The sequence below is a fragment of the Arachis ipaensis genome, chromosome B4, assembly GCF_059453495.1.
Source record: "Arachis ipaensis isolate K30076 ecotype BB chromosome B4, ASM5945349v1, whole genome shotgun sequence".
NCBI lineage: Eukaryota > Viridiplantae > Streptophyta > Magnoliopsida > Fabales > Fabaceae > Arachis > Arachis ipaensis.
The window spans coordinates 135,998,209-136,023,585 of NC_142439.1; the positions used below are offsets into that span (position 1 = coordinate 135,998,209).

General features: G+C 28.3%; 1 protein-coding gene and 1 pseudogene across 2 annotated transcripts; both read right to left on the reverse strand.

The window, feature by feature from the left end:
* Positions 1–18,363: 18,363 nt before the first annotated feature.
* On the reverse strand, positions 18,364–19,561 carry LOC107637130 (protein SLE1-like; annotated as a pseudogene). Its single transcript, XR_015880850.1, has 2 exons — positions 19,444–19,561; positions 18,364–18,845 (listed from the first exon to the last, which is right to left on the reverse strand). The product of XR_015880850.1 is annotated as a protein SLE1-like (transcript).
* Positions 19,562–20,124: 563 nt separating this feature from the next.
* LOC107637129 (protein SLE1-like) lies at positions 20,125–21,342 on the reverse strand (the record flags this gene model as incomplete). The annotated part of the gene is made up of 2 exons (XM_016340576.3): positions 20,125–20,629; positions 21,228–21,342. Coding segments are annotated over 2 exons (342 nt in total), but the record flags the coding sequence as incomplete, so codon positions are not given.
* Positions 21,343–25,377: the final 4,035 nt, after the last annotated feature.

A 25,377-nucleotide genomic window follows, 5' to 3' on the forward strand; every position in this document is an offset into this window, starting at 1 on the left:
TTAATTATCAAAAAGATAAATATATCAAATAAAAACATGTGATGTTCTGTATACTTTTTGTTAGGAACATACTGTGAGATTTATTTATTACTAAAACAATATTAGTAAAAAATAATGAATAAATGACATTTTCTTCTGATAATCGGATTGAAATGAATATACCATAATTAAAGTCAATAACATAGTTCCTCGTTATCCAACCACACCAATCACTGGTCCCATTTGTGCTTAGAGCTGGTAATGACTAGAGTAGGGTAGGACCCTATCCTAATCCTACCCACAAATTGAAAATTTTGTTAAAATTTTATCCTATTCTATTCGTAGGTTGAGAATCTCTCAATCCAAATCCTACTCGCATCCTAAAATTCTAAACCCTATATACCCTACCCTATCCGCAGAAATATAAAATTTTTCAAAATAAATTAAAAATTCAATCATTTCGAATTTTATACATCTTAATAACAGAAAAAATAAAAAATTAATGCTCTAAATTACTAAATTAACTAACTAATTTTAGTAGTTGTTCACTTATTATAAGTCATTACATAAGAGAGATTGTGGGTTTAACTCTTACTTCCTTCACTATATATCTAAATTTTATAAAAGATATATTATATATGAAGTGTGGATAGAGTAGGATAAGATACACCCTAAACTCGTATCCTATCCTACCCGTATACATACCCGAATCGTATCCTACTCTATCCGCTGCGAGTCGAATAACCTACCCTATTCAAACGGGTTAGATCAGATCGGATATCTGCGAATAAGATATGAATTGCCAGCCCTATTCATGCCCTATTTACACCACATCACGAAAACAAAATAGAAAATTTTATTACTTCTTTTGTTGGCCTGATGATATGAATCATCATATGAGTGGATGATATTCCCTCTTTTCGTTTCTTTCTATGAATAAAAAAGAATAAAATCACTTTAATCTTCTTCTTGCATCTATTTTAATAATCATAACCACGAAATTGCGTTTTGAATAGAGCCTTATCGTCAAGTACATACATTTGACCTAAACCCGAATTTTAAATTTCGTAAGAATTGTTCCAATATGACCATCTCTGACCAGTTTAATTATGATAATTTTTTTTAATTTTAATTTTAATTTTAAATATTAAATCCTTTAAAAATAAGTTAAAAATAATTTTATAATAAAAATTAATTAATATTAACTAATTAAAAAATTACATTTTTATAAGGATGATCCGAATAAATCTATTTGAAAGATTTTCACGCCATTACGGAAAGTTTTCTCTCAAGAGGGCCTCCAATTCTTTCTCAAAGAAATATTATTGCGCTCTTTCTTGTGGTGTATATATATAATCCTTTCTATTCGTATTTTTACTTATCTTATTTCATTTTTTCCCTCAATGAACTATATTAAAAAATTATTGAAATTTGATTATAATTAATAACTTGTACGGTGGAACTCCTATCTAACCAGTTAAGTTTCTAAAAGAGATTATTCAGTGATAAAATGGATTGTATTTATAAATTGAATTTAATTTTAATGTACTGATATTAAAATATTTTATATAATTGTATATTTATAATCAGTTTTTTTAAATAATTATTCACATAATTAATATAAAAAATAATTATTATTATTATTAATGTAACGTTAAGTAATTAGATATACGTATAAAATAATTTTATATATATTAAAATAAAATTTTTATAAATTATAAAAATACATTTTATTAGTTGTATAATTAATTTTAAAAAAACTTATAATACCATTTATTCTTTTTAAAAAAATAATTTAAAAAGCAAATATGGTGATGAGCTAATCGCGTACTGAGGAGTGAGAATGAGCATGAGTCCATGACACAGACAGGAGGGACCACTTATTAGATTCGGTTTCATGCCATGACACCACCTTAATTCTCTTTTTTTTTTTTTTTGTGTGTGCAGACACAAATGTGGATAGTTGCGGCGTTTGCTTGGACCCATTAATTTATTTAATACTTTTAATCTACCTAGCAACTTTGAACTTTCTGAATTTCAACCTAACATATAAGGAGTTTAATTTCTATTTTCCATCTATTATATAAAAAATCATTATACGAAGATATATGTCGGGAATCAAATGTCGGTTTGAAAGAACGGAAAAAGTAAAAGTGAATATTATCATAAAAATTTTATAATTATCTTAATATAAAAATATATTTTTATTATTAAATAATAAATTACAAAATTTAATTTTAATATATTATAAAATATTATTTTTTTAAATATAGTCAAACAAACACAACACACTTTTTAATATAAAATTCTTCCTAAAAAGATATTAAATATGTTTTTAACATCTTCATGTGCCAAAAGTAAAACCGCCCTCCACCTCACAAATAATTAACTTTAAGATCATAGCTGGAGAGAGAGAGAGAGATTGAGAGAGAGAGAGAATCATTCAATTCATACATAAGAAACAAAAGTATAACTGAAAAACTAAGATCCATGGAGAAAAAGGAAGATTAGGAGAGAGAAACAAAGAAGTAAGATATTCAAAGGACAAAAGTATAGAAAATTAAAAGATATAATAAATAGAAAAGCGTGACACGCTTTGGTAATGATCTTCATCAGCTTTATCTTATACATAGTGACACAATTAACTATCAACATATAAGATCCACTATTTGGATTACATCATAACAAAATAACATACTATTGCAAATATTCCATATATATATATATATATATATAATGAACAATGACAAAAAAAAAAAAAGCAACATACTATATAAGATAGACCCATATTGGATAGTGCGAAAGCTGATGAGATGTGCTATGATCGGAGTTGGTGGGTGGTGATGGGTTCATCAACCTTGTTTGCGACGACCAAAAATATTCGCCATGTTGATTTTGGATGGCCTATTAGGACTTGATGAAGCACCATTTGATGAAGAAGTGCTTGCTGATGGGTTTGGCCACAAAGAACCTTTTATGGTAGGCAAGGTGATTGAACTTTGTGATGTGTTATTATTGTTTGAGGTTTGATTATTAGTAGAAGGTCGATTGGTTGGACACAAACAATCTCTTATTTGATTCCTCTTTGGGTCACCCATTTTATGGTATATAACCAAATTAAAGGAAACAAGAGATTAGGGATAATGAAATGAAGAACAAAAGTTTTCAAGCTTAGAGAAAGAGAGAAATGAGAGAGTTGGAAGAAAGGGGTGTGCTGTGGCCAAAATTTATAGGCAAAAGAACGTTCTAGATTGGTTTAAAATTTGCCCTACTTGGTGAATTTAATTTTACTTGCATTTCACTCTCATTTACATTCCAATAGGAAGAAGATAAATCAGACATTGGTTCACTTAATCTCACTTACATGTATCGTAACATGTTACAGCTATAGGCATGTCGTGTAACCAAGCTTGGCACGTGTAACGGTGTAAGCATTCTTTGGTTTTCTGCCTCTTTTAATCTTTCCATAATCATCCACGTCAGCTCCCTATATTTGACTTCTAGACTTTCAAGACACATAATGCACACGTATAGGTAGTTAGTTGATACTAATTTGATACTTTATAGTAAAATATATATATTATATTGTGGTTTTCATATACAATTCGTTTGTCTTGCATCCGAAGCAATTCAAAAACATACATCATACATGTGGTGGCCAAAGTTTGGGGGCAACCTTGGCTGCAACCTGCTTTAAAAAAAAAAAAAACGAAAAAAAAATAATAAGTGAGCTTAATTACTTGTAAATAAGAATAAAAAAAGTAAACGACCACATTAATTTATATGAATATTCAAATTAAAATTAATCAAAAAATAATCTAAATTTATTTTATTTAATATTTATTAATTATTACTAAAATTAATAAATATCAAATAAAATAATTTAGACTATTTAAACTGATTTTTTATTATTATTTTTCTAACATTACCGTATCACCAATGCAAATCATTTGAATATATATATATATATATAAAGTCAGGAAAAACCAAGCTAAGCTTTTATTTTGGTATATTTAAGAATGAATGAAATATAATAAATGTTAAGGTTATGCGACTTGTAAATAACGTTCATCTCCTTTTAATTATGGTGGTTGCTTCGATTCATTGAAAAATAAATATGTATCGGTATAATAAACACATGGTTTAATGAGAAAATAATATATAGACTACACAATTCATATCAGTAAATATTTTTATTTTTATTTTTAAAACTATATTATATAACCTACCTTTAATTAAATAGTATTTTAATATTAATATTAAAAAGATTAAAATATATTTTTATGTTTAAAGTTCTTTAATTGTATCATAAACTAAGTATAAAGATATTTTATTTTAAAATTAAATTTAAATTTCTAATTTCTAATACAGTCAACCAATCTTAATATATCCCTACAATTGTAATTTAATATTTAATTTCTTAAAAGGAACTGCATAGAAATTTTAGTCTTTTTATAATAAAATTCAAAATTTAATTTCTAGTACAATTAAATATCCTTAAACTTGAAGAAAATTTTAGTATTTTTAAATTTTTTTAAAAAAATTATTTTATTTGTGTTTTAAAGAGGATAATTTAATATTTTAAAATGAACCGGTAACAAATTTTAAACTCTTTTAAAATCAAACTTGAATTTTTAATTTATAATTCAATCAGACTATATGATGAATTAATTCTATAATGATATTTTAGTTTTTTTTTTTAAATATTGTTAAAGGCTATTTTTTTCTTTTAAAAATTAACTCTAATTAAGGGTATTTTAGTCTTCTCAAGATTAGTTCTAAAAAGTTATTTTAGTTTTTTTAAAAATTAATTATAGGATGATTTAGTTTTTTTAATATTAAATTAAAATTGTTAATTGATAATACACTGAAACAATCTTAATAATTAATCCTATAAGGATATATTAGTAATTTTTAAATTATTGTTTAAAGGATATTTTAGTCTTTTAAAATTATTTTAGTTTGTAAATAAACTCTGTGTATTTTAGTCTTTTGATAAATTTTAATTTGTAATATCATTAAACAACTTTAAATACAAAGGGTACTTTAATATTTTAAATATTAATCATAAAATACTATTTTTAAATATTAAAAATTCTTTAATTATTTCAAAATTTTAATCAAAAATATATTTTAGTATTTTTATAATTAATTTAAAGGGAATTTTAATATTAAATAATATACAATATATGTTTAAAATAAACTAAAAGTATTTGTTAATATGAATTATATAATCCAATGTCAGTTTCTTATTATATAAGCCATATATGTTCATTATATTGTAATATCAAAATTTATCCTTCTTGTTAACTCTTATATAAGAACCCTTTTTAAATTATTATTATTTTTTAAGGAAAGATAGTTCCCCTCTCTTACTTCATAATTGATGATAACATTTCATTTGTATTTGAGCTACTATCCGCATTAATAAAGGCATCATCCTAATAATCCTCCATCATCTTTAACTAATTATTTATAGTATCAATACCGGTGCACAAAATCATATACCTACATCATTAGTGCTAACAAATCAATTCAGCAGATAAACGCCATAATTTGTTGATCATGAGCTGGGGTGGACCCCACTTTGACTTCGTTATTCCAATCACATCCTCTCTTTGTGCTTTTGCAAGCATACCAATAGGCTCCTATATACGTACGTCAAAAAGAAAAAAAACAAAAACAGATTTTGTTTGTATCCAGAGCCAAAAATAAATACTTAACAATAATTTAATGATTTTGTGCATTCGTATAACAAAATAATATAACATGGTGTGTGTTGGGTTTATTTTTCTCTTTTGTGAGTTCTAAATCTAATTTTTTGGATATGTATTTATGTTATATGTTCGTAAGTTCGTTAACCTAATTAAAATTATAGAGAAAGCGAAAGTTTAGTCCAAAGTAAAAGAAAAGAGAAAAAATAAAATTTTTTATTTTATGAAAAATAACAATTTTTAAATAATAATTTTTTATTTGTTCATTGTTGGATTAGTCTAAAATTTGAAGTGAAAATTTCTTTTAATTTATTTTTTATTATAGATGATAAAAATCTCGAGAAATTAGCTTTACACAATAGCTCTGATTTTGAGTATTTTTTATTTATTTATTTTTTTGCTTTTTATCTGTAAGTTTTGGTATTTAATTGGATTGGTTGTATTATGTTTTGTTTGAGATTTTTTTCATACTTTGTATTTAATTATAAATAAAGCTATTTTATTGGTCTGAAATAATTTTTTTTTCTTATATTAAAAGAATTTTTTACGTTAAAATTCTAATGTGTTCTTATTATTATTGTATTCAATAATTTACTTACTTATAATTATTGCTATATTATATTTTAAATATTTTTATATTGTTCTTATATTAAATATTTCTATTATTTCTACTGCTAAACTTTATCAGTGTCTATGAGAATTATGGGGTTAAAACTAAAGAACATTTCTAATAATATTTGCCAATTCAAATTAAAATGAACCAATATTCCCTTTTGTGATTTTGACCATCCGATGTGTGGTATATATTTAGCTTCTTTTTTCTTACACTTGATATTTAATATTTAGTTGAAATCATCAATTCAAAAGTTGTAAAAAAAAATAAGGTTATATGTTAAGAGTAATGTCCACACCAAATAGAAAAAGATGGATATCAACATCATATACATGGAAAGTTAAACATTAAAAAAATGAAATAAAAATTATCGTTGTTAAGAAGAGCTAGCAATTAATGCACGTTCCATCTATGTTGACCAATTGACAATTGTTAAGAACTTTCTTCTAATTGATAGGTGTCTCATTCTAGATTTCGTATCATTTTGATTTACCCTTTAATTAATTGCAAAGTTGAAATTACTAGCTGGCTATAAATAGGTAGACTGTCAAAATACCCTAAATTTATCGGGTTAATTTGTTTATCCATTTAAATTAAATGGGTAGGTTTTGTCTTTAAAATTAAACTCGTTTAAATTTTGGATTAAATAGGTTAAGTTCGATTAACCCAAAAAAAAACGGGTTAAACGGGTAGCCCATTTAGCTTTTTTTTTTTGCATTTTTTTAAAAAAATAGCACTTTTAGTTTATATTTTCTTCCATTCGACTTGAAAATCTGACCCATTAATTAAAAAAAATATTTTTTTAAAGGTTTTTTACTTAGAAGTAATATTTTTTGTCAAAATATTTTTTAAAAAATAAAATAAAAGAATAAACAGACTGGCCCATTTAACTCACGAACTGACCATAAACGGTCCGAACTGAAAAATTATGGCTCATAAATAAAATAAATTTAAACGGTCTAACCCATTTAACCTACAAATTTAACGAACCGAACCTAAATAAGCCGGACTAACCCGTTTGACAACCCTATAAATAGGTCATGACTCATAAAGCGTGCAATATATATAATTCAGCCTCCAACCAAATATAGTACGAAATTCTTTCATTCCTTCCAAGATATATATTTGGTCATGCTTCATTTGTTTTTCTTCCCAAGCTATTGAGAGTGACATAATATAAGTTATTACTAAATATAATTTGTGGTTATTGACTTTTTTTTCTCCTTTTTCTTTTATCTCCTTAATAGTGGTAGCTAGTAGACTTTTTAGTTTGAATCAAGCAGTGGACGCCAAATTTGACTTATATGAAAGTAACTAGATAACATTATTGTTTCATAAACATAAATAGGAAAATAAATAATATATTTTGTTGTTTATCTCTTACGTATGTACTACTCCTTTTAATTGCCTTTACTTTGCATTATATTCTTTTGCTTAATTAAGAAGAGGTTAAAGAGCTAGCGAGGTTTATATGGAAATTTCAATTTGGTTTCTGAGAGAGTGATTTTCTAGATATTAAATGGACTAGAGAACCATTAATTAATATATTTATTCCAACATAGGTTGAAATTAATTTATACATGTAACACAATTAAATAATGTTGATGATAATGACACCCGAAGTTGGTAACGATTTGGCACAGAAACTCATTATATGTTTGAAAGTTCCGCCAACTACAGTAATTAATTAAATTAAATTAAAGTCAACCATATGCATGCAAACATCTTCTAAATTGACTTCTATTTTTGTATCTGTCTTTTTTTCCCCTTCGCCTATATTATCTACTCTCTTTCTCAGCTTTAATTTTTGGAAATTTCTTTAATTATAAGAAAAATTAGATAAAGAATAAAGGTTTTCATTAATTTTTTTAAAAATATATGTATATTACGCATAATAAATATTTTTGATGTTTTTTTATTAAATAAAAATAATCCTCACTTTACTATTATCCTTAATTTTTCTCATATTTGTTAGTTTGACTTTTTAAAAAGTAGAATGCCATTTGATATCTGAAAAAATAATTTAATACATAATTGAAAATTCTTAGGTTTCCTTCTTCCTAAAGATGCATGCATATTTATATAATGAAGTTGATGGTGATTTGAAAATTTAAATCATAAATAATAATCATACACCTTGTTAGAAACAAGAGACTGAGAGAGTAATCTGAAAGGTGTCTTATTGAGTTGTCTATCAAAAGTACAATATACAAGAGGTATTTATAGGTGCTAAATGAATCAGAGTAATAAAGGCATAGAATCCTATAATTAATATACAGATATACTACATAAATGTAGTCGATACTAATTGATCCTAATTGATGCTAATGATTCTCTAACATCCCCCCTCAAACTCAAGTGGGAGCTAAGGATACCAACTTGAGTTTGGATAACAAAGTCCGGAAACGAGTCGGGTGATGAACTTTCGTGAAGATATCAGCAGTCTGATCTAGTGTTCCAACAGCAATGAGACGAATAGCATCAATAAGGATACGTTGCCGAACAAAGTGACAATCAAGCTCAATGTGTTTGGTGCGTTCATGAAAGACATCATTATGGGCGATCTGAATAGCACTGCGGTTATCACAAAAAACATCAGTAGGGGATGACTGAGGAGCACCCAAATCTTCGAGAAGCCAACGAACCGAGACAACTTCAGCAGTGGTGTCAGCGAGTGCACGGTACTCAGCTTCTGTGCTTGAGCGAGCAGTGAACGTTTGCTTCTTAGCACGCCAAGAAATGAGAGCGTCGCCAAGAAACAAACAGTAACCAGTAGTAGAACGACGATCAGTGGGATCACCAGCCCAATCAGCATCGGAGTAGGCCTGAAGAGACAAAGAGGAATGGGCAGAAAAATAAAGACCATGAAAGAGAGTGCCCTTGATGTAGCGAAGAATGCGTAGAACTGCCGCATAGTGAGTAGTACGAGGAGCTGACAAGAACGGGCTAAGTACATGAACCGGATAGGCGATGTCTGGTCGGGTGACAGTCAAGTAGACCAGACCGCCTACTAACTGTCGATAGAGAGTCGGATTATCCAAAACAGTGCCATCTATAGGGGTAAATCGAACATTAGGCTCAAGAGGAGTAGACTCAGTGCGACTATCTGTAATCCCAGCACGAGCAAGAAGATCTGAAGCATACTTAGCCTGAGAGAGATAGATGCCATCATCGGTGGAGATGACCTCGAGACCAAGAAAATAGCTGAGAGAACCAAGATCTTTCATTTCAAAGGTACGGTGAAGTGAGGCCTTGAGGGCAGAGATACCATCAACATCATCCCCAGTGATTATCATGTCATCAACATACAAAAGTAGAAGAACAACTCCACGTTCGCTCTTACGAATGAAGAGCGCATTCTCATGAGGGCTAGAAGTAAAACCAAGACTGCATATGGTAGTGCTAAACTTGTCAAACCATTCACGAGGAGCTTGTTTAAGTCCATAAAGTGCCTTGCGAAGGAGACAAACCTTATCAGAAGGACAAGGATATCCCGGAGGTGGTTTCATATAGACTGTCTTTTTCAGATCCCCATTAAGAAATGCATTCTTCACATCCATCTGACTGAGAGACCATTTTTTAACCGCGGCAATGGCAAGAAGAGCTCGAACAGACGTAAGGCGAGCGACAGGGGCAAAAGTCTCTTCATAATCAATACCATACTCTTGCGTACAACCTTGAGCAACCAAGCGGGCCTTATAACGGTCAATAGAGCCATCTGAGCAAGTCTTGATCTTGTATACCCATCTACTGCCCACAACTTCCTGATCAGAAGGAGGATCAACCAGATCCCAAGTGTGTGCTTTTTCAAGTGCCTGTAATTCTTCTTGCATTGCTTGTTGCCAATTTGGGTTTGAGGAGGCTTCTCTGAATGTCTTAGGTTCATGTTGATGAAGAATAGTAGAAAAGCAATGGTAATCAAGAAGATGAGGAGGTGGATTCCTTACCCTAGAAGAACGAGCGGGGGGAGGAGGCATGACGGTAGGAGCAGGATCATCGTCCGGTCTGGAATCATCGGGAGATGGAGAAGGCGGAGGAACAGGAGGCTGTGGAGGGTCACTCGAGGTAGAACCTGTAGAATCATCACTAGGAAAAAGATCAACATTGGGGTTAGTAAACAAAGGTGACTGAGTAGTGGGAATCGACTCAAAGGATGAGAACCGAGAAAACATGTGGTGCTCCCAAAAGACAACATGACGAGATATACGAATACGTTTAGAAAGGGGATCCTAACAACGATAACCCTTGTGTTCAGTGCCATAACCAAGAAAACAACATATACGAGCCCGAGGTTCAAGTTTACTATGTTCATGAGGCTGAAGAAGAACAAAACATACACAACCGAAAACTCAAAGAGAACTGTAATCTGGGGGGGGTATGATAAAGACGCTCAAAGGGAGTAACATTACCAAGAACAGAAGAAGGGAGTCTATTGATAACATGAACAGCAGTAAGAACAGCTTCACCCCAAGTACGCTCAGGACACGAAGAGGAAAGGAGCATTGCACGGACGGAGTCAAGAATGTGACGGTGTTTGCGTTCAGCTCTACCATTTTGTTGAGACGTACCAGGACAAGAAAACTCAGACAGAGTACCCTGTTCTGCAAGAAAGGCTAAGAGTTTGGAATCACGGTATTCCATAGCATTATCACGTCGGAAAACCTTAATGGCCTTGGAAAACTGAGTTTTAATCATAGTAGCAAAGTTGATATAGATCTGAGGTAACTCATGGTGATTAGTCATCAAATAAACCCAAGTAAAACGGGAATAATCATCAATGAAAACGACAAAGTATCGAGCTCCGCCCATAGAGGCAGTGGGAGCGGGGCCCCAAACATCAGAGTGAATGAGATCAAAAGGAGAGCAAGCAAGAGATGAATTATTGTGAAAAGATAAAGCAGGTTGTTTGGCAGTTTGGCAAGAAATGCAGTCAAAAGATTCATTCGGAACCTGACCTAAAACACCCTGAGATACAAGAGGACGCAGTTTTTCTAAGGAGGTGTGGGCAAGACGTTGATGCCATAAGTGAAGGGTAGAGGGAGAAGAAGCAGCACAGAGATTTGGTACAGGAGGAATATGAAGACTTTCGAGTTCAAACAACCTTCAGACCTTACGTCCAGTCCTGATGATCTGTCCCGTCCGAGGATCCTGTACACGACAACCAGAAACAGAAAAGGTGACGTCAAAACCCAGATCAACAAGTTGACCAACAGAAATAAGATTGAAGTTTAATTTGGGAATGTAGTAAGTATCAGGAAGATTAAGAGATGACTGAGAGATAGAACCCTTGTGTGTTGCATGCAAGAGGGAGCCATTTGCAGTATTGACAGAAGGTCCATTTGTAGTTGCAGACATGGACGAGAAAATATTACGCAACGGAGACATGTGGTTAAAGCAACCTGAGTCAAAGTACCATTTAGAAGTACCTGGAGGGCTCGATAAAGCAGCAGGGGTATTACCAGAAACAGAGAGAAGACGCTGTAGAAGAGATGCAATATCAGATAGAGAGACAGTGGTAGGTTCAGTAGTAGCAGCAACAGCAGAAGCAGGCGCAGGACGTGGTGGACGAGTAGGACAGGTAGTAAGCAAATGTCCCGAGAGCTTGCAATAACGGCAGAACAACTGTGAACAATGGTAGCTAATATGCCCTTTCTGGTGGCATGTGCGACATTCAACAGAGGGACAGCTGGAGAACGGGTGTCCGAAACGGTTACAGTTGCGACAGAAGGCCCCCTTTCTGTCTGTGGCAGCAAAAACATCTGACTTTGCCATAAAAGTAGTCATAGAGAACAAGGATAGGAGAGAAAAACTGCAATTTCGGAGCAGAAAATGAGGAAACGGATGGCAAAATCGGAAAGAGCTCACCAAAAAACCTTAGGGAGGGGCCCACTTGTCTGCCACGTCAGCGCCACGTCAGATTCCACGTCAGCAGCCACATCATCAAGTAATGACACGTGGCACACGGGGATTGGAGACGCAAGACACGTCAGCAGTTGACAGGGCGCGAGGTGGCGCGCGGGTTGGATGGTCGGGTCGGGTCGGTATCGCGGGTCGGGCACGGGCCGTCTCGCGTCTGGTTGCCACGTGGGGCTTTGATGAGCCGTTGATCTGGAGCGCTGATCCAACGGCGACGGATGCTTCTGGAAGAGAACGCCTGCAACCGGACAGCCAACTTCAGGCGGCGCGTGGCGGCGTGTCCGGCGGAGTCTGGCGGTGATTCCGGTGGCGTTGAAAACGTTGCAACGAGTTGAAGGCGACGGTAGTGGCGGTGACGAACCGAAACGGCAGGAAGGGGTTGAAAACGGAGCACAAAGTACTGCTCGGAGACAATCGGACGGCGAACTTCAGACGGAGCGTGGCGGCGCGTGCGGTGGTTTCCGGTGACGAGGCTGGACTCGTTGAACTCGCAACGACGAGACGAAGGCGGTGACGAACCAAAGCGTCTGAAAAGGGAGCAAAAGAGAGACCAAAGAACACTGACGGAAGAGGAAAAACAAAGGACTATAAACTAATATTCATGGAAAAAAAATGACCTAAGCTCTGGATACCATGTTAGAAACAAGAGACTGAGAGAGTAATCTGAAAGGTGTCTTATTGAGTTGTCTATCAAAAGTACAATATACAAGAGGTATTTATAGGTGCTAAATGAATCAGAGTAATAAAGGCATAGAATCCTATAATTAATATACAGATATACTACATAAATGTAGTCGATACTAATTGATCCTAATTGATGCTAATGATTCTCTAACACACCTCATTGAAACCTTTTAGCTTGCCAAGTAGAAGGACTATAACCAACTATTTCGTTACTTCCGCTACTTACCTCCATAGATATCTGGAAAAAATTAAAATGGCAATCTATATATATATATATAGAGAGATGAAATATCAGTTAACAAGGATATATATATATAGAGAGAGAGAGATAAAATATCAGTTAATAAGAAAATGACATGAAAAATCTCAATATATGATGTTACATATTGATTATTTATTTATCTTTTAAAACTTTTATGGTATTTTTTATTTAAATGAATTAAATAAATATATTAATTAATGAAATAAATAATTTTAAAAATTATTACTATAATTCGTAACCCAACCTTATCTCATTTATAGTATAAATAAGATAAGATTATACATATCTAAAATACATTTATTTACTATATATATTTATTTAAATAAAAAATCCTAATGGCTACACGGTAAATTAAGAAAAATATGCTTTATTCCTAGTTTTTCTCCTTTCTCGTGTTGTTTTCATTTGGCCTGTTCCACTGTATTTATTTATTTACTTATTTATTAGTAGAAATTCTAAAAGCGGACCTTGGATAAGTATCTTCTTTTTCCTCTGCCTTATCTTTTTAAGTAATAAAAATAAAAATCTCAAAAACTCTCAAATTTATTATTTTTGTTATTATTTTAATTATTAATTTAATATTTTTAATTTAATAGTTTCATAATATATTTTTAATCGATATTTCTAAATATTAATAATTATATTAATAATTAATTACTAGGTAAAAAAATAAATTTTGCCAACATTTTTTATGAATATGTTTAATTCGTTGAATGAATACATAGTTCTTACCAACAATAAATCCAAACAAAAGATTACGAGACTGGTGAGAATGATGCTGAGGAGGATGCATGGTTTATAAAATCCATAATTGTTTATACTTGTTCTTGCCGTTCAATTATTTATAATATTATTATTTTATATATATACAATTATTTTATAACCATATTATACGTACATACAAAAAAATTTTGTATAAAATTATCTTACAATTATAACTGATTTAATAATTATTTTTTGTTAGTTTAATATAAGAAAACAATTTTTACTTAACTCTAATCTTTTATTATAAAATTATTATTTTTTAACTCTTATGTTTTCTAAGATTTATTGTTTAGAGTACACTTAAGATTTAAAATAGAAAAATTATTTTAAAATCTTAGTTAAATGCATATGTTTAATTAACGGTGAAAACTCAGGTGAAGTCGACTTCACGTGAAGTTGATATCTGAGAACCATTAGATGAAAATTTAGTCAAATCAGTCAAATCATCTAATGACTCTCAGGTATTAACTTCATATGAAGTCGACTGCACTTGAGTTTCCACCTTAATTAATTGAGAGCGGATTCACAAGAATTGCAATAGAAAACGATTGCTGATAATGAAACCTTACAAATGTAAATATGCTTTTTATTATTTGTGCCCTTATATTTTGTCAAAATATATGTGAAAGCTTCGAAAAAGATAATGAAATATGAGTGACTAATGGTGGGAGTAGTTTAGGGAATCTAATAATCTAAAGCTCCTATTCTTGGTTTAGCTTCCATAATAATATATATACACGCTCAAATTCTTCTGAAATGAAAAAGTGAGAATTTAATTATTTTTAAATCAAGGTGACACATGATAAAAATTATAAATTTAATAGTGATTATTAATTTATTATTTTATTATTTTACAATTCTCACTATAGAAGATATTTTTTTTTATGAAAGGAGATTTTAATTAATTCTATTATATAATAATAGGTGGAGTCCAAGGAACATTTGTGAATGTAAAAGAGGGTTTGCTTTAGGAATGCAATGACCTTAGCTGATTGGATCTGGAAAGTGGAAACTACAAAGTAAAAACTAAAAAGTTAAACCAATTTTCTAACAACTCCATTTAATTTACCCGATATATAAAGGGGATTAACACCTTTATTTTCCTTTCGGTTAATGTCTATTATCTCCCACCAAATCCGTAAGACAAAGAGGAAAATAGATTTGTTTTACACGATTTTATACTATGGATTTAATGTAGGGGCTTTGAGCGTTAGAATAATGATGTTCAGATGATATGAGATTATGGGTAGTTAAAACAACATGCTTCTGTAGTTACTTACATACCTTTTTTATCCCTTGCGTAATTCGTGTTCCCTATAAATAAAAGGATAAAATATGTATTTTATCTCTTTTATTAAAGTTTTAAAAATATATCTAAATTTTATTTTGTTTCAATTTTATCTCAAAATTTTTTTATTTGCATTAAATATACTCATTAAATATACTCGTGACGGCTAATTTTTCAAAAAATTTAAAACCAATTTAAGTATTCAACAACAATTCCATAAGAACAATTCTCAATACAAGCAAATCAAGCATAAATTTTATGTATTATTGTTAGATTGATCTTAAATTTTTTAAAAATTTAGCCGTCGATGATATATTTGATGTAAATCGAAAACTTTTGGAACAATATTGAAATAAAATAAAACTTATGAATAATTTTTAAATTTTTACTAAATTTTAAGGACAAAAAATATACTTTATCCTAAATAAAATAACATTTTACGTATTTCATGGGAGCCACTTAGATAAAGATGTCAAAAACGTCTTTTTTTAAAAATATTTTTTAAAAAGTAAAATTTATCACATATAATTAATTAAATTGTATTATTTTTATTAAAATTAGACCGGATAAATCAGTTTAGCAAAAAAATTAATAAATTAAATTTTGAACCGGTATAAATTAATATTTTTTATAAAAAATTACTACAATATCCCTATTATAAAACACAACTAAAATATTTTTATTATATATATATATATTAATTTTGAAAACTTTATATTCTAACCTTATAAGATAGAGAAGAAAATGGCTAGAATTTAGAATTCTCAAAATTAATATATATAATAAGAATATTTTAGTCATTTTATATAATAAAGATATTGTAGTCATTTTTTATAAAAAATAATATTAATTTAGACGGATTCAAAATTTGATTCACTATTTTTCGATCAAATTAATTTATCTGACATAATTTTGACAAAAATAACATAATTTAAGTGATTATATGTGTTAAATTTTAATTATTAAAAAATATCTTTAAAAAAAATATTTTCTGCATCTTTATGGAAACATCCCCTTTCTTCGATGTAGGTTTCTAAAGAAACAAGCAATGTCACAGAAAAATAAAACTGTTCTTTTGGTGTCGTGATATAGATATTGTTTTTGGTTGCATTCATTTTTATTTTAAGCGGGCTTTTTAAGATCTTAAACAAAACAACCTCAAGCCCAGAAAAAAAAATTATTGGGCTTGACCTAAAAGTTCAAAGTTTATCGGCGTTGTAGAAAAGAGAAAAAAAAAAATAGTGCTATATTAATCTCAAAAAATTCTACTTAAATGGCACTTTCACCATATCCAAAAAAAAAAAAAAAAAATCTATTTTCACATCCGTCTTTCAGTACTACTAATACTTTTTTGTCATATTTAGTGCTAAAGTAAATTACCATTTTGTTTATCAGAGATTTAAGTAACGTGATCTGACCAAAAAAAAAAAGTAACGTGAATTCTATTCATGAAAAATGTAAATTAGTTCGATATTCATAAAAAAAAAAATAGATTCATTTGATAAAATTACCCAACAAACTATCTAAACTTTGAGTAACTTTGCTAAATCAATCCAATGTTTAACGAGTATTATATTAGTTTTGTCCTATGGAAATTTACTCTTGTGAATTACATATAAATATCCTGACATTTCAAGTATTTTTTGAATTTCAAATTTCAATCATGAAAATTTGTCTAAAATTTTGTTAAGTATCTGATTCCCTTAAATACCATTCATATCTCTCCACCAAAATTTAGATAAGTTTTAGAATAAAACCTAATTAAAGAAAAATATAAAAATTTAATTAAAAATTTAATAAAATTATAAAATTAATAGTTTTTACGTATGCATTTTACTAATAAAATAATACTTATTATTTAAGACTAAATAACTACTAACTAATATAACATACAATAACTTAAAAATAACTTAAAATCATATATATACTCATGGGTAAGAATGTTTTGAATTATGTTATGATAAGATAAATAAATGGAAAAAGTTAAAATTAAAATTCAGGATGTAAAAACAAATTCATTTTTAAAATTAAAATGTTATAAAGTATGTTTATAAACATAATTATTTAAATTTATTATAATTAATTTTTTTATTTATCTTAAAAAATGGAAAGATTTGGTTTTTTCATTTATTCCTGGTCACAATTAATTGACAAATTAACTATTGAAAAGTACCAAAATATATAATTTTTTTGTTTAATATTGTATAATTTTATATTTATTATTTTTGTATATTATTTTTATTATTGTTATTTTTTTATAATATAAATTATTGATTGTTCAGACGGAGTAAATTACACAGAAAAAGGTTAACTTTAATTGTGAAAAAATAAATCGCATTAAAACAAAAGAGTACTAAAAAATACTAAAAAGAATTAAACATACTTCAAAAAATAACATTTGATAAAATACTTATATATATATATATATATATATATATATATATATATATAATAGAAATAATACTATCCTTATATATTAATTTTGTATAGAGTTTATATAATTTATTATAATTTTATAATTTAATTTAATATTCATTTAGGTTAATATGCTAAATTATTAGTGTATTTTATATTATTTTTTATTTTTGATATATAATATATTTTATTATTTTTTATATATTTTTATAAAAATATTAGTGTTTAACTTTTTTAAAAAGTAACATATTTTTTAATATTAAATAATAAATAACTAGTTCATTGAAACAAAGAGAATTTATTCTAAAAACTGATGTCACTAATCATAAAAAATAAAATAGATAAAATAAAAAATTAAAAAAATTATTATACATAAACTGTTGCACATATTTACGATTTTTGTATTAACTTTTTTACGTTATATCCTCTATTTAAATTTTAAATATTTTTTATTTATAAATTTTTAGTCTTTATCGATTTATGTTAGCAATTCAAATAGATTAAATTTAACACTAAAATATAATATTTTACAAATATTATAAATACATAATTTTAAATTTTATTTTATTTAAATATATAAATTGTCTTAATTTTAAAATATTTTCTTAATATTAAGATAAAAATTAAAATATTACTAAATTACAATAAAAAACAAAGACAAGAGGTATAGTATTGTAGCATTTGAACATAATAAATTTAGATAAGTCCAAAATAACAGTCAAAATAACAACTTTATAACATCTACCTTTATAGATAAAGAGACACAAACAATACACACACAAAACAACAACATATAAATCCTAGCAAACTACATTATTAGTAACTAAGTAGAAGGACAACGAAGATAAACCAACACAAACAGTAGACATAAAACAACATATAAATCCTAAGAACGATAGTACGGAAGAACTAAGTACGAGAACAACGACATTATTAGCAACTAAGTATGGGAACATACATCAAGACAACAATTTCATAACATCTATTTTTCTTCGTTGATAAACTTGGATTCATTAATATCGATGCCTTCTTCAGCAACATGCTCTCCGCCGGACTTATCCAAGGTAGAGAGGCCTCCTTTACGTCTAATTTCTTGGTAGTCCGTAGTCCCTATCTGTTCCTTTTTAGTCTGCCCTCCTTTTGTATCCATTTCATGATATCCTTCTGATCCCAACTGCTCCTTTCTAGTCTGACCTCCTCTGCTCCTTCCTATACTTTTACTTATATCCATAAGTGATATTAATATGATCGAAAAAATCATCTTAAAAGTATAAAGAATATTTTTTCATTTTCAAAAAGTAATAAGTAATAGCATTTATATTTTTTATAGGTTTTAAAATTTTCTTAAACAAATAGTATCATATATTAAAACTAGTTTTCAATAGTCTAAGTTTATGATTCAGATTTGTTGATCCCAAGAAAAAAATTTTTCACACAAAAATTAATTAAAAATAGAAAAAGAACGTGAATAATTTGTCTCTTCTCCTTATTCATTTAAATTTCTTAAAAAATAATAGTATGATATGTTAAAAAATTTTTAAATAAAACAACATACACTTAAAAAAAATTATACAAATAATGCAAATTATTATTTAAATTATTAAATTACTTTTTATTAGTAATAATTTAATTAGACTCAATTATGATAATAAAAATACATAAAAAATATATAAAAAAATTTTAAAAATATTTAATAAAATTTATATCTTATGTATTCATTATGTACTCTCATTAAAAAATAAAGTAGAATTGAATTTATATTATTATTAATAAAAAATAATTTAAATAACACAAATCAATTGTATACCTTCAGCAAGGTGTTCTTGAACTTCTAGATTCTTGCCACCAGTACCATCAGGAACCACAGTTTCACCTTACTTTGCCCTCTCATCAAACTCTTCATGCTTTTTTTGCCGAGTTGTCATGTTACTTACACGCTCAGATTTTTTTTCACCATATAAAATTTTTGTTCTTCTAGAGATGTTTATAGTGGTAACTAAAGACGTAATTTGAATGAGAAATAAGTCAAGAGCAGCATGATTTATATAGAGGCAAATAGGGTTACATTGCATACATTGCATGTGAACCAGTAAAGATGAAGGACGCGCGTACACTTGCATGCATTGACTTGTGTACGGTTACATGCATTAACACGTGAATGAAGACGTGCACAATGATACACTATTAGGTGGGATGATGGTGACACGTACATACCATATATAGTGAAAGAGACTAACTAGATTGCAGTGGATGAGTTTCAGCCCGCACCTGATACCTACACCTGATACCTACACCTGATACCTTTTTAGTTTGTTGTCCCTCCTACTGTATTGACGTGTGGAATGTGAATAATTTTAAATTTTATTTTATTTAAATACTTTTAAAGTATCTCCTTAATATTAAGATAAAAATTAAAATATTGCTAAATTACAATAAAAAACGAAGACAAGAGGTATATTTAGCACTTGAACATAATAAACTTAGATAAGTCAGAAATAACAGTCAAAACAATAACTTTATAGCATTTGCCTTTATAGATAAAGAGACACAAACAGTACACACACAAAACAACAACATATAAATCATAGCAAATTACATTATTAGCAACTAAATAGTAGGACAACGAAGATAAACCAACACAAACAGTAGACATAAAACAAAATATAAATCCTAACAACGATAGTATGGAAGAACTAAGTACGAGAACAACGACATTATTAGCAACTAAGTATGGGAACATGCATCAAGACAACAGTTTCATAACATCTATTTTTTTCCGTTGGTAAACTTGGATTCATTAATATCGATGCCTTCTTCAGCAGCATGCTCTCCGCCGGACTTATCCATGGTAGAGAGGCCTCCTTTACGTCCCATTTCTTGGTAGCCCGCAGTCCCTATCTGTTCCTTTCTAGTCTGTCCACCTTTTGTACCCATTTCATGATATCCTTCTGATCCCAACTGCTTCTTTCTAGTCTGGCCTCCTCTACTCCTTCCTATACTTTTACTTATATCCATAAGTGATATTAATATGATCGAAAAAATCATCTTAAAAGTATAAAGAACATTTTTTCATTTTCAAAAAGTAATAAGTAATAGCATTTATGTTTTTTATCGGTTTTAAAATTTTCTTAAACAAATAGTATCAGATATTAAAACTAGTTTTCAATAGTCTAAGTTTATGATTCAGATTTATTGATCCCAAGAAAAAAAATTTTCACACAAAAATTGATTAAAAATAGAAAAAGAACGTGAATAATTTGTCTCTTCTCCTTACTCATTTAAATTTCTTAAAAAATAATAGTATGATATGTTAAAAAGTTTTTAAATAAAACAACATACACTTAAAAGAGATTATACAAATAATGCAAATTATTATTTAAATTATTAAATTACTTTTTATTAGTAATAATTTAATTAGACTTAATTATGATAATAAAAATACATAAAAAATATATAAAAAAATTTTAAAAATATTTAATAAAATTTATATCTTATGTATTCATTATGTACTCTCGTTAAAAAATAAATTAGAATTGAATTTATATTATTATTAATAAAAAATAATTTAAATAACACAAATCAATTGCATACCTTCCGCAAGGTGTTCTTGAGCTTCTAGATTCTTGCCACTAGTACCATCAGGAACCACGGTTTCACCTTGCTTTGCCCTCTCATCAAACTCTTCATGCTTTTTTTGTCTGAGTTGTCATGTTGCTTACACGCTCAGATTTTTTTTCACCCTATAAAATTTTTGTTCTTCTAAAGATGTTTATAGTGGTAACTAAAGACGTAATTTGAATGAGAAATAAGTCAAGAGCAGCATGATTTATATAGAGGCAAATAGGGTTACATTGCATGTGAACCAGTAAAGACGAAGGACGCGCGTACACTTGCATGCATTGACTTGTGTACGGTTACATACATTGATACGTGAATGAAGACGTGCACAATGATAACACTATTAGGTGGGATGATGGTGACACGTACATACCATATATAGTGAAAGAGACTAACTCGATTGCAGTGGATGAGTTTCAGCCCGCACCTGATACCTACACCTGATACATACACCTGATACCTGATATACCTGATACCTTTTTAGTTTGTTGTCCCTCCTACTGTATTGACGTGTGGAATGTGAATAATTTTAAATTTTATTTTATTTAAATACATAAATTGCCTTCGTTTTAAAGTATCTCCTTAAAATTAAGATAAAAATTAAAATATTGCTAAATTACAATAAAAAACGAAGACAAGAGGTATATTACTGTAGCACTTGAACATAATAAACTTAGATAAGTCGAAAATAACAGTTAAAACAACAACTTTATAGCATTTGTCTTTATAGATAAAGAGACATAAACAGTACACACACAAAACAACAACATATAAATCCTAGCAAATTACATTATTAGTAACTAAGTAGAAGGACAACGAAGATAAACCAACACAAACAGTAGACATAAAACAAAATATAAATCCTAACAACAATAGTACGGAAGAACTAAGTACAAGAACAACAACTAAGTATGGGAACATGCATCAAGACAACAACTTCATAACATCTATTTTTCTTCGTTGGTAAACTTGGATTCATTAATATTGATGCATTTCTCAGCAGCATGCTCTCTGCCGGACTTATCCATGGTAGAGAGACCTCCTTTATGTCCCATTTCTTGGTAGTCCGCAGTCCCTATGTGTTCCTTTTTAGTCTGCCCTCCTTTTGTACCCATTTCATGATATCCTTCTGATCCCAACTGCTCCTTCCTAGTCTGGCCTTCTCTGCTCCTTCCTATACTTTTACTTATATCCATAAGGTAGCGTTTGTTTTGAGGTACTGAGACAAAAACTGGGAGACTGAGACTCAGTATCATGTTTGTTGGCTCAGAGACTGATACTAAAATTTGTCTCTGTCTCCAAAATTTCAATATTTCAATACTTCCAAAAAGTGGGGACACATGAGACTGAAATTTTTTTAGAAACGGAGACTGAAACTTTAATAACATTTTATACCTAAAATACCCTCGTTTCAATTAACTAATTCCAATTTTATCTTTCGTACAAATTAAATTAGAACTTTATTCTTGTTTCTATTTCTGTCTCCCACTTTGCACCAAACAGAATACTGAAATTTATTTCAGTCTCTGTCTCTAAGTCTCTGTCTCTCAGTATCAGTCTCTCAGTCTCTATCTCTCTACCAAACACTACCTAAATGATATTAATATGATCCAGTAATTTGATCGATTCGATCACCGGCTCAATTCTGATAACTATGGTTATAATGGAAACAAATATTTACATAAAGTATTTGCTGGAAAGTGTAGGATCAATACTTAATAAAAATGTGTATCCATTTTGCGCATCTTTTCGCATACGAACAAAATTTCTAAAATAAATTAAAAAAATAATTATTTTCTAAAACAAATAATTTTATTTTTAATTTTTAAAATATATTTTTTTAAGAATTTGAAACAAGTTCGTCCACTCATATTCGTATATTTTTTATTTGATTTACATAATTTAAATAGATATAATTTAATTTAATTTGATAAAAATAAAAATAATTCTATTATTGTACTCATGTGATTAATTATATTTATTTAATTTAAAAAAAATTAACTTAATTTACTCTTTTAAATTAATTTGATATTTAACAAGTTAAATATTTTAATAATGTATTAAATATTATAATATTTATATCTTATTTACTTGAGCTTTCATTTCGAGTTCAATGTTATATATTTTAAAAATTTTATTAAATTTTAAAATGAGTCTAAGATCCATCTTCACATAAATTGTCTATTTTAATACAATATTTTTAAAATTGTCCATTTATTTTTGTGTAAAATCATGTAATTAATTTATTATATTATGAAAAGATTCAAATTGTTGATTTATTAAGTGCCTAATCTATTTAAAGAGTATTTTATTTATAATTTTTTAATTTAAAAATAATAATTAGTACATTGATATTTTAATTTAAAATTATCAATATTAAATGATTAATTTTTTAAATCGAATAAACATAATTATTCATATGAGCACAATAATATGACTACATTTATTTTTATCAAATTAAATTAAATTATTAATTTAAATTAAAAATTTTATAATTTAAAATTTTAAATTATGTGAATAGGAACTTATTGGTTTCAATGAAGTTTGTCGGCAAATTTAGTTTAGTAAGTTCGTGATAAACTTGTTTTAAACTCCAAAAATATTCTAAAAATTAAAGATGAAATTATTTATTTTAAAAAATAAATATTTTTTTATTTATTTCAAAAAATTTTCTTCCTGGATGCACTTCATGTTCTTCGTTAATATATAACAAAATAATTCATATTATTGTAGCATTGTAGACTCATATGTTCCGTATGAGACTTTTATGAAAATATTTATTTTTCTAAGACTATTAAATAATTTTGAGTAACTGATGAGGTATTTATGAATTTTATAAAAAATTGAACACCAAAGCACTAACTTATGTCAGAAGTATCAGGAGTATCATTTATTTAATTTGTGCAGACTAAAATTCACTTATTTAAATAAAATTGTACACATATTTTTAATAGTTACCAAATTAAAAAATGCATCACTGCAATCGGTGAATTTTAGCCTGGCTAAATGAGGTAAATGATACGCCTAGTATTTCTGACCTAAGTTGGTGCTTTTGCATAAAATTCATAAAAACCTCATCATCGGTTGCTCAAAATTATTTAATAGTCTTAGAAAAATAAATATTTTTATAAAAGTCCCATACTGAACAGATGGGCCTACAAGTTGTGGCTATGAATATGTTGATTGTTAAGTAAAAGAGGCAATTATATGTGTTATAGTGAATGTATATTAGTATTGTCTAAGAGTAGTACTAAGCAGATTTTGTAATTTGTAGTCATCAATTAGTTATTATTAATATTTTTAATGGTATAAAATTATATTTAATTATATAAATTACTCAATTTTCTTATACTGATAAAATACTGACCAAATTTTAATAAAAATATTGGCCTCTAAACTTTTTCGTCATGTAATTATGATTTAGCGATAAAAAGTAAAAGCGTGCTTAACATAATTATGCACCACTTTTTCTTTATTATAGACGATAAAAATCTATCGTAAAAAAAATTAACTTTGTACAATAGTTCTGATTTTGAGTATTTTTTATTTGTAAGTTTTGGTATTTAATTAAGTTGGTTGCGTGTATAATTTATGTTTTGTTTGAGATTTTTTATACTTCGTATTTAATTATAAATAAAACTATTTCATTAGTCTGAAGTAATTTTTTCTTTTCACATTGAAAAAATTTTTTATGTTAAAATTTTAATGTGTTCTTATTATTACTGTATTCAATAATTTATTTGCTTATGATTATTGCTATATTATATTTTAAATATTTTTATATTGTTCTTATATTGAATATTAGTATTATTTTACTGCTAAACTCTATCCGATGGGGTTAAAACTAAAGAACATTTCTAATAATATTTGACTATTTAAATTAAAATGAACCAATTCTATTTTGTGATTTGGCCATCCGATGTGTGGTATATGTAGCTCCCTTTTTTCTTACACTTAATATTTAATATTTATTGACATTGAAATCATCAATTCAAAAGTAGTAAAAAAACAAGGTTTATATGTTAAGAGTAATGTCCACAAAAAAAAAAAAAGGATATCAACATAATGTATATGGAAAGTTAAACATTAAAAAAATGAAATAAAAAATATCATTGTTGAGAAG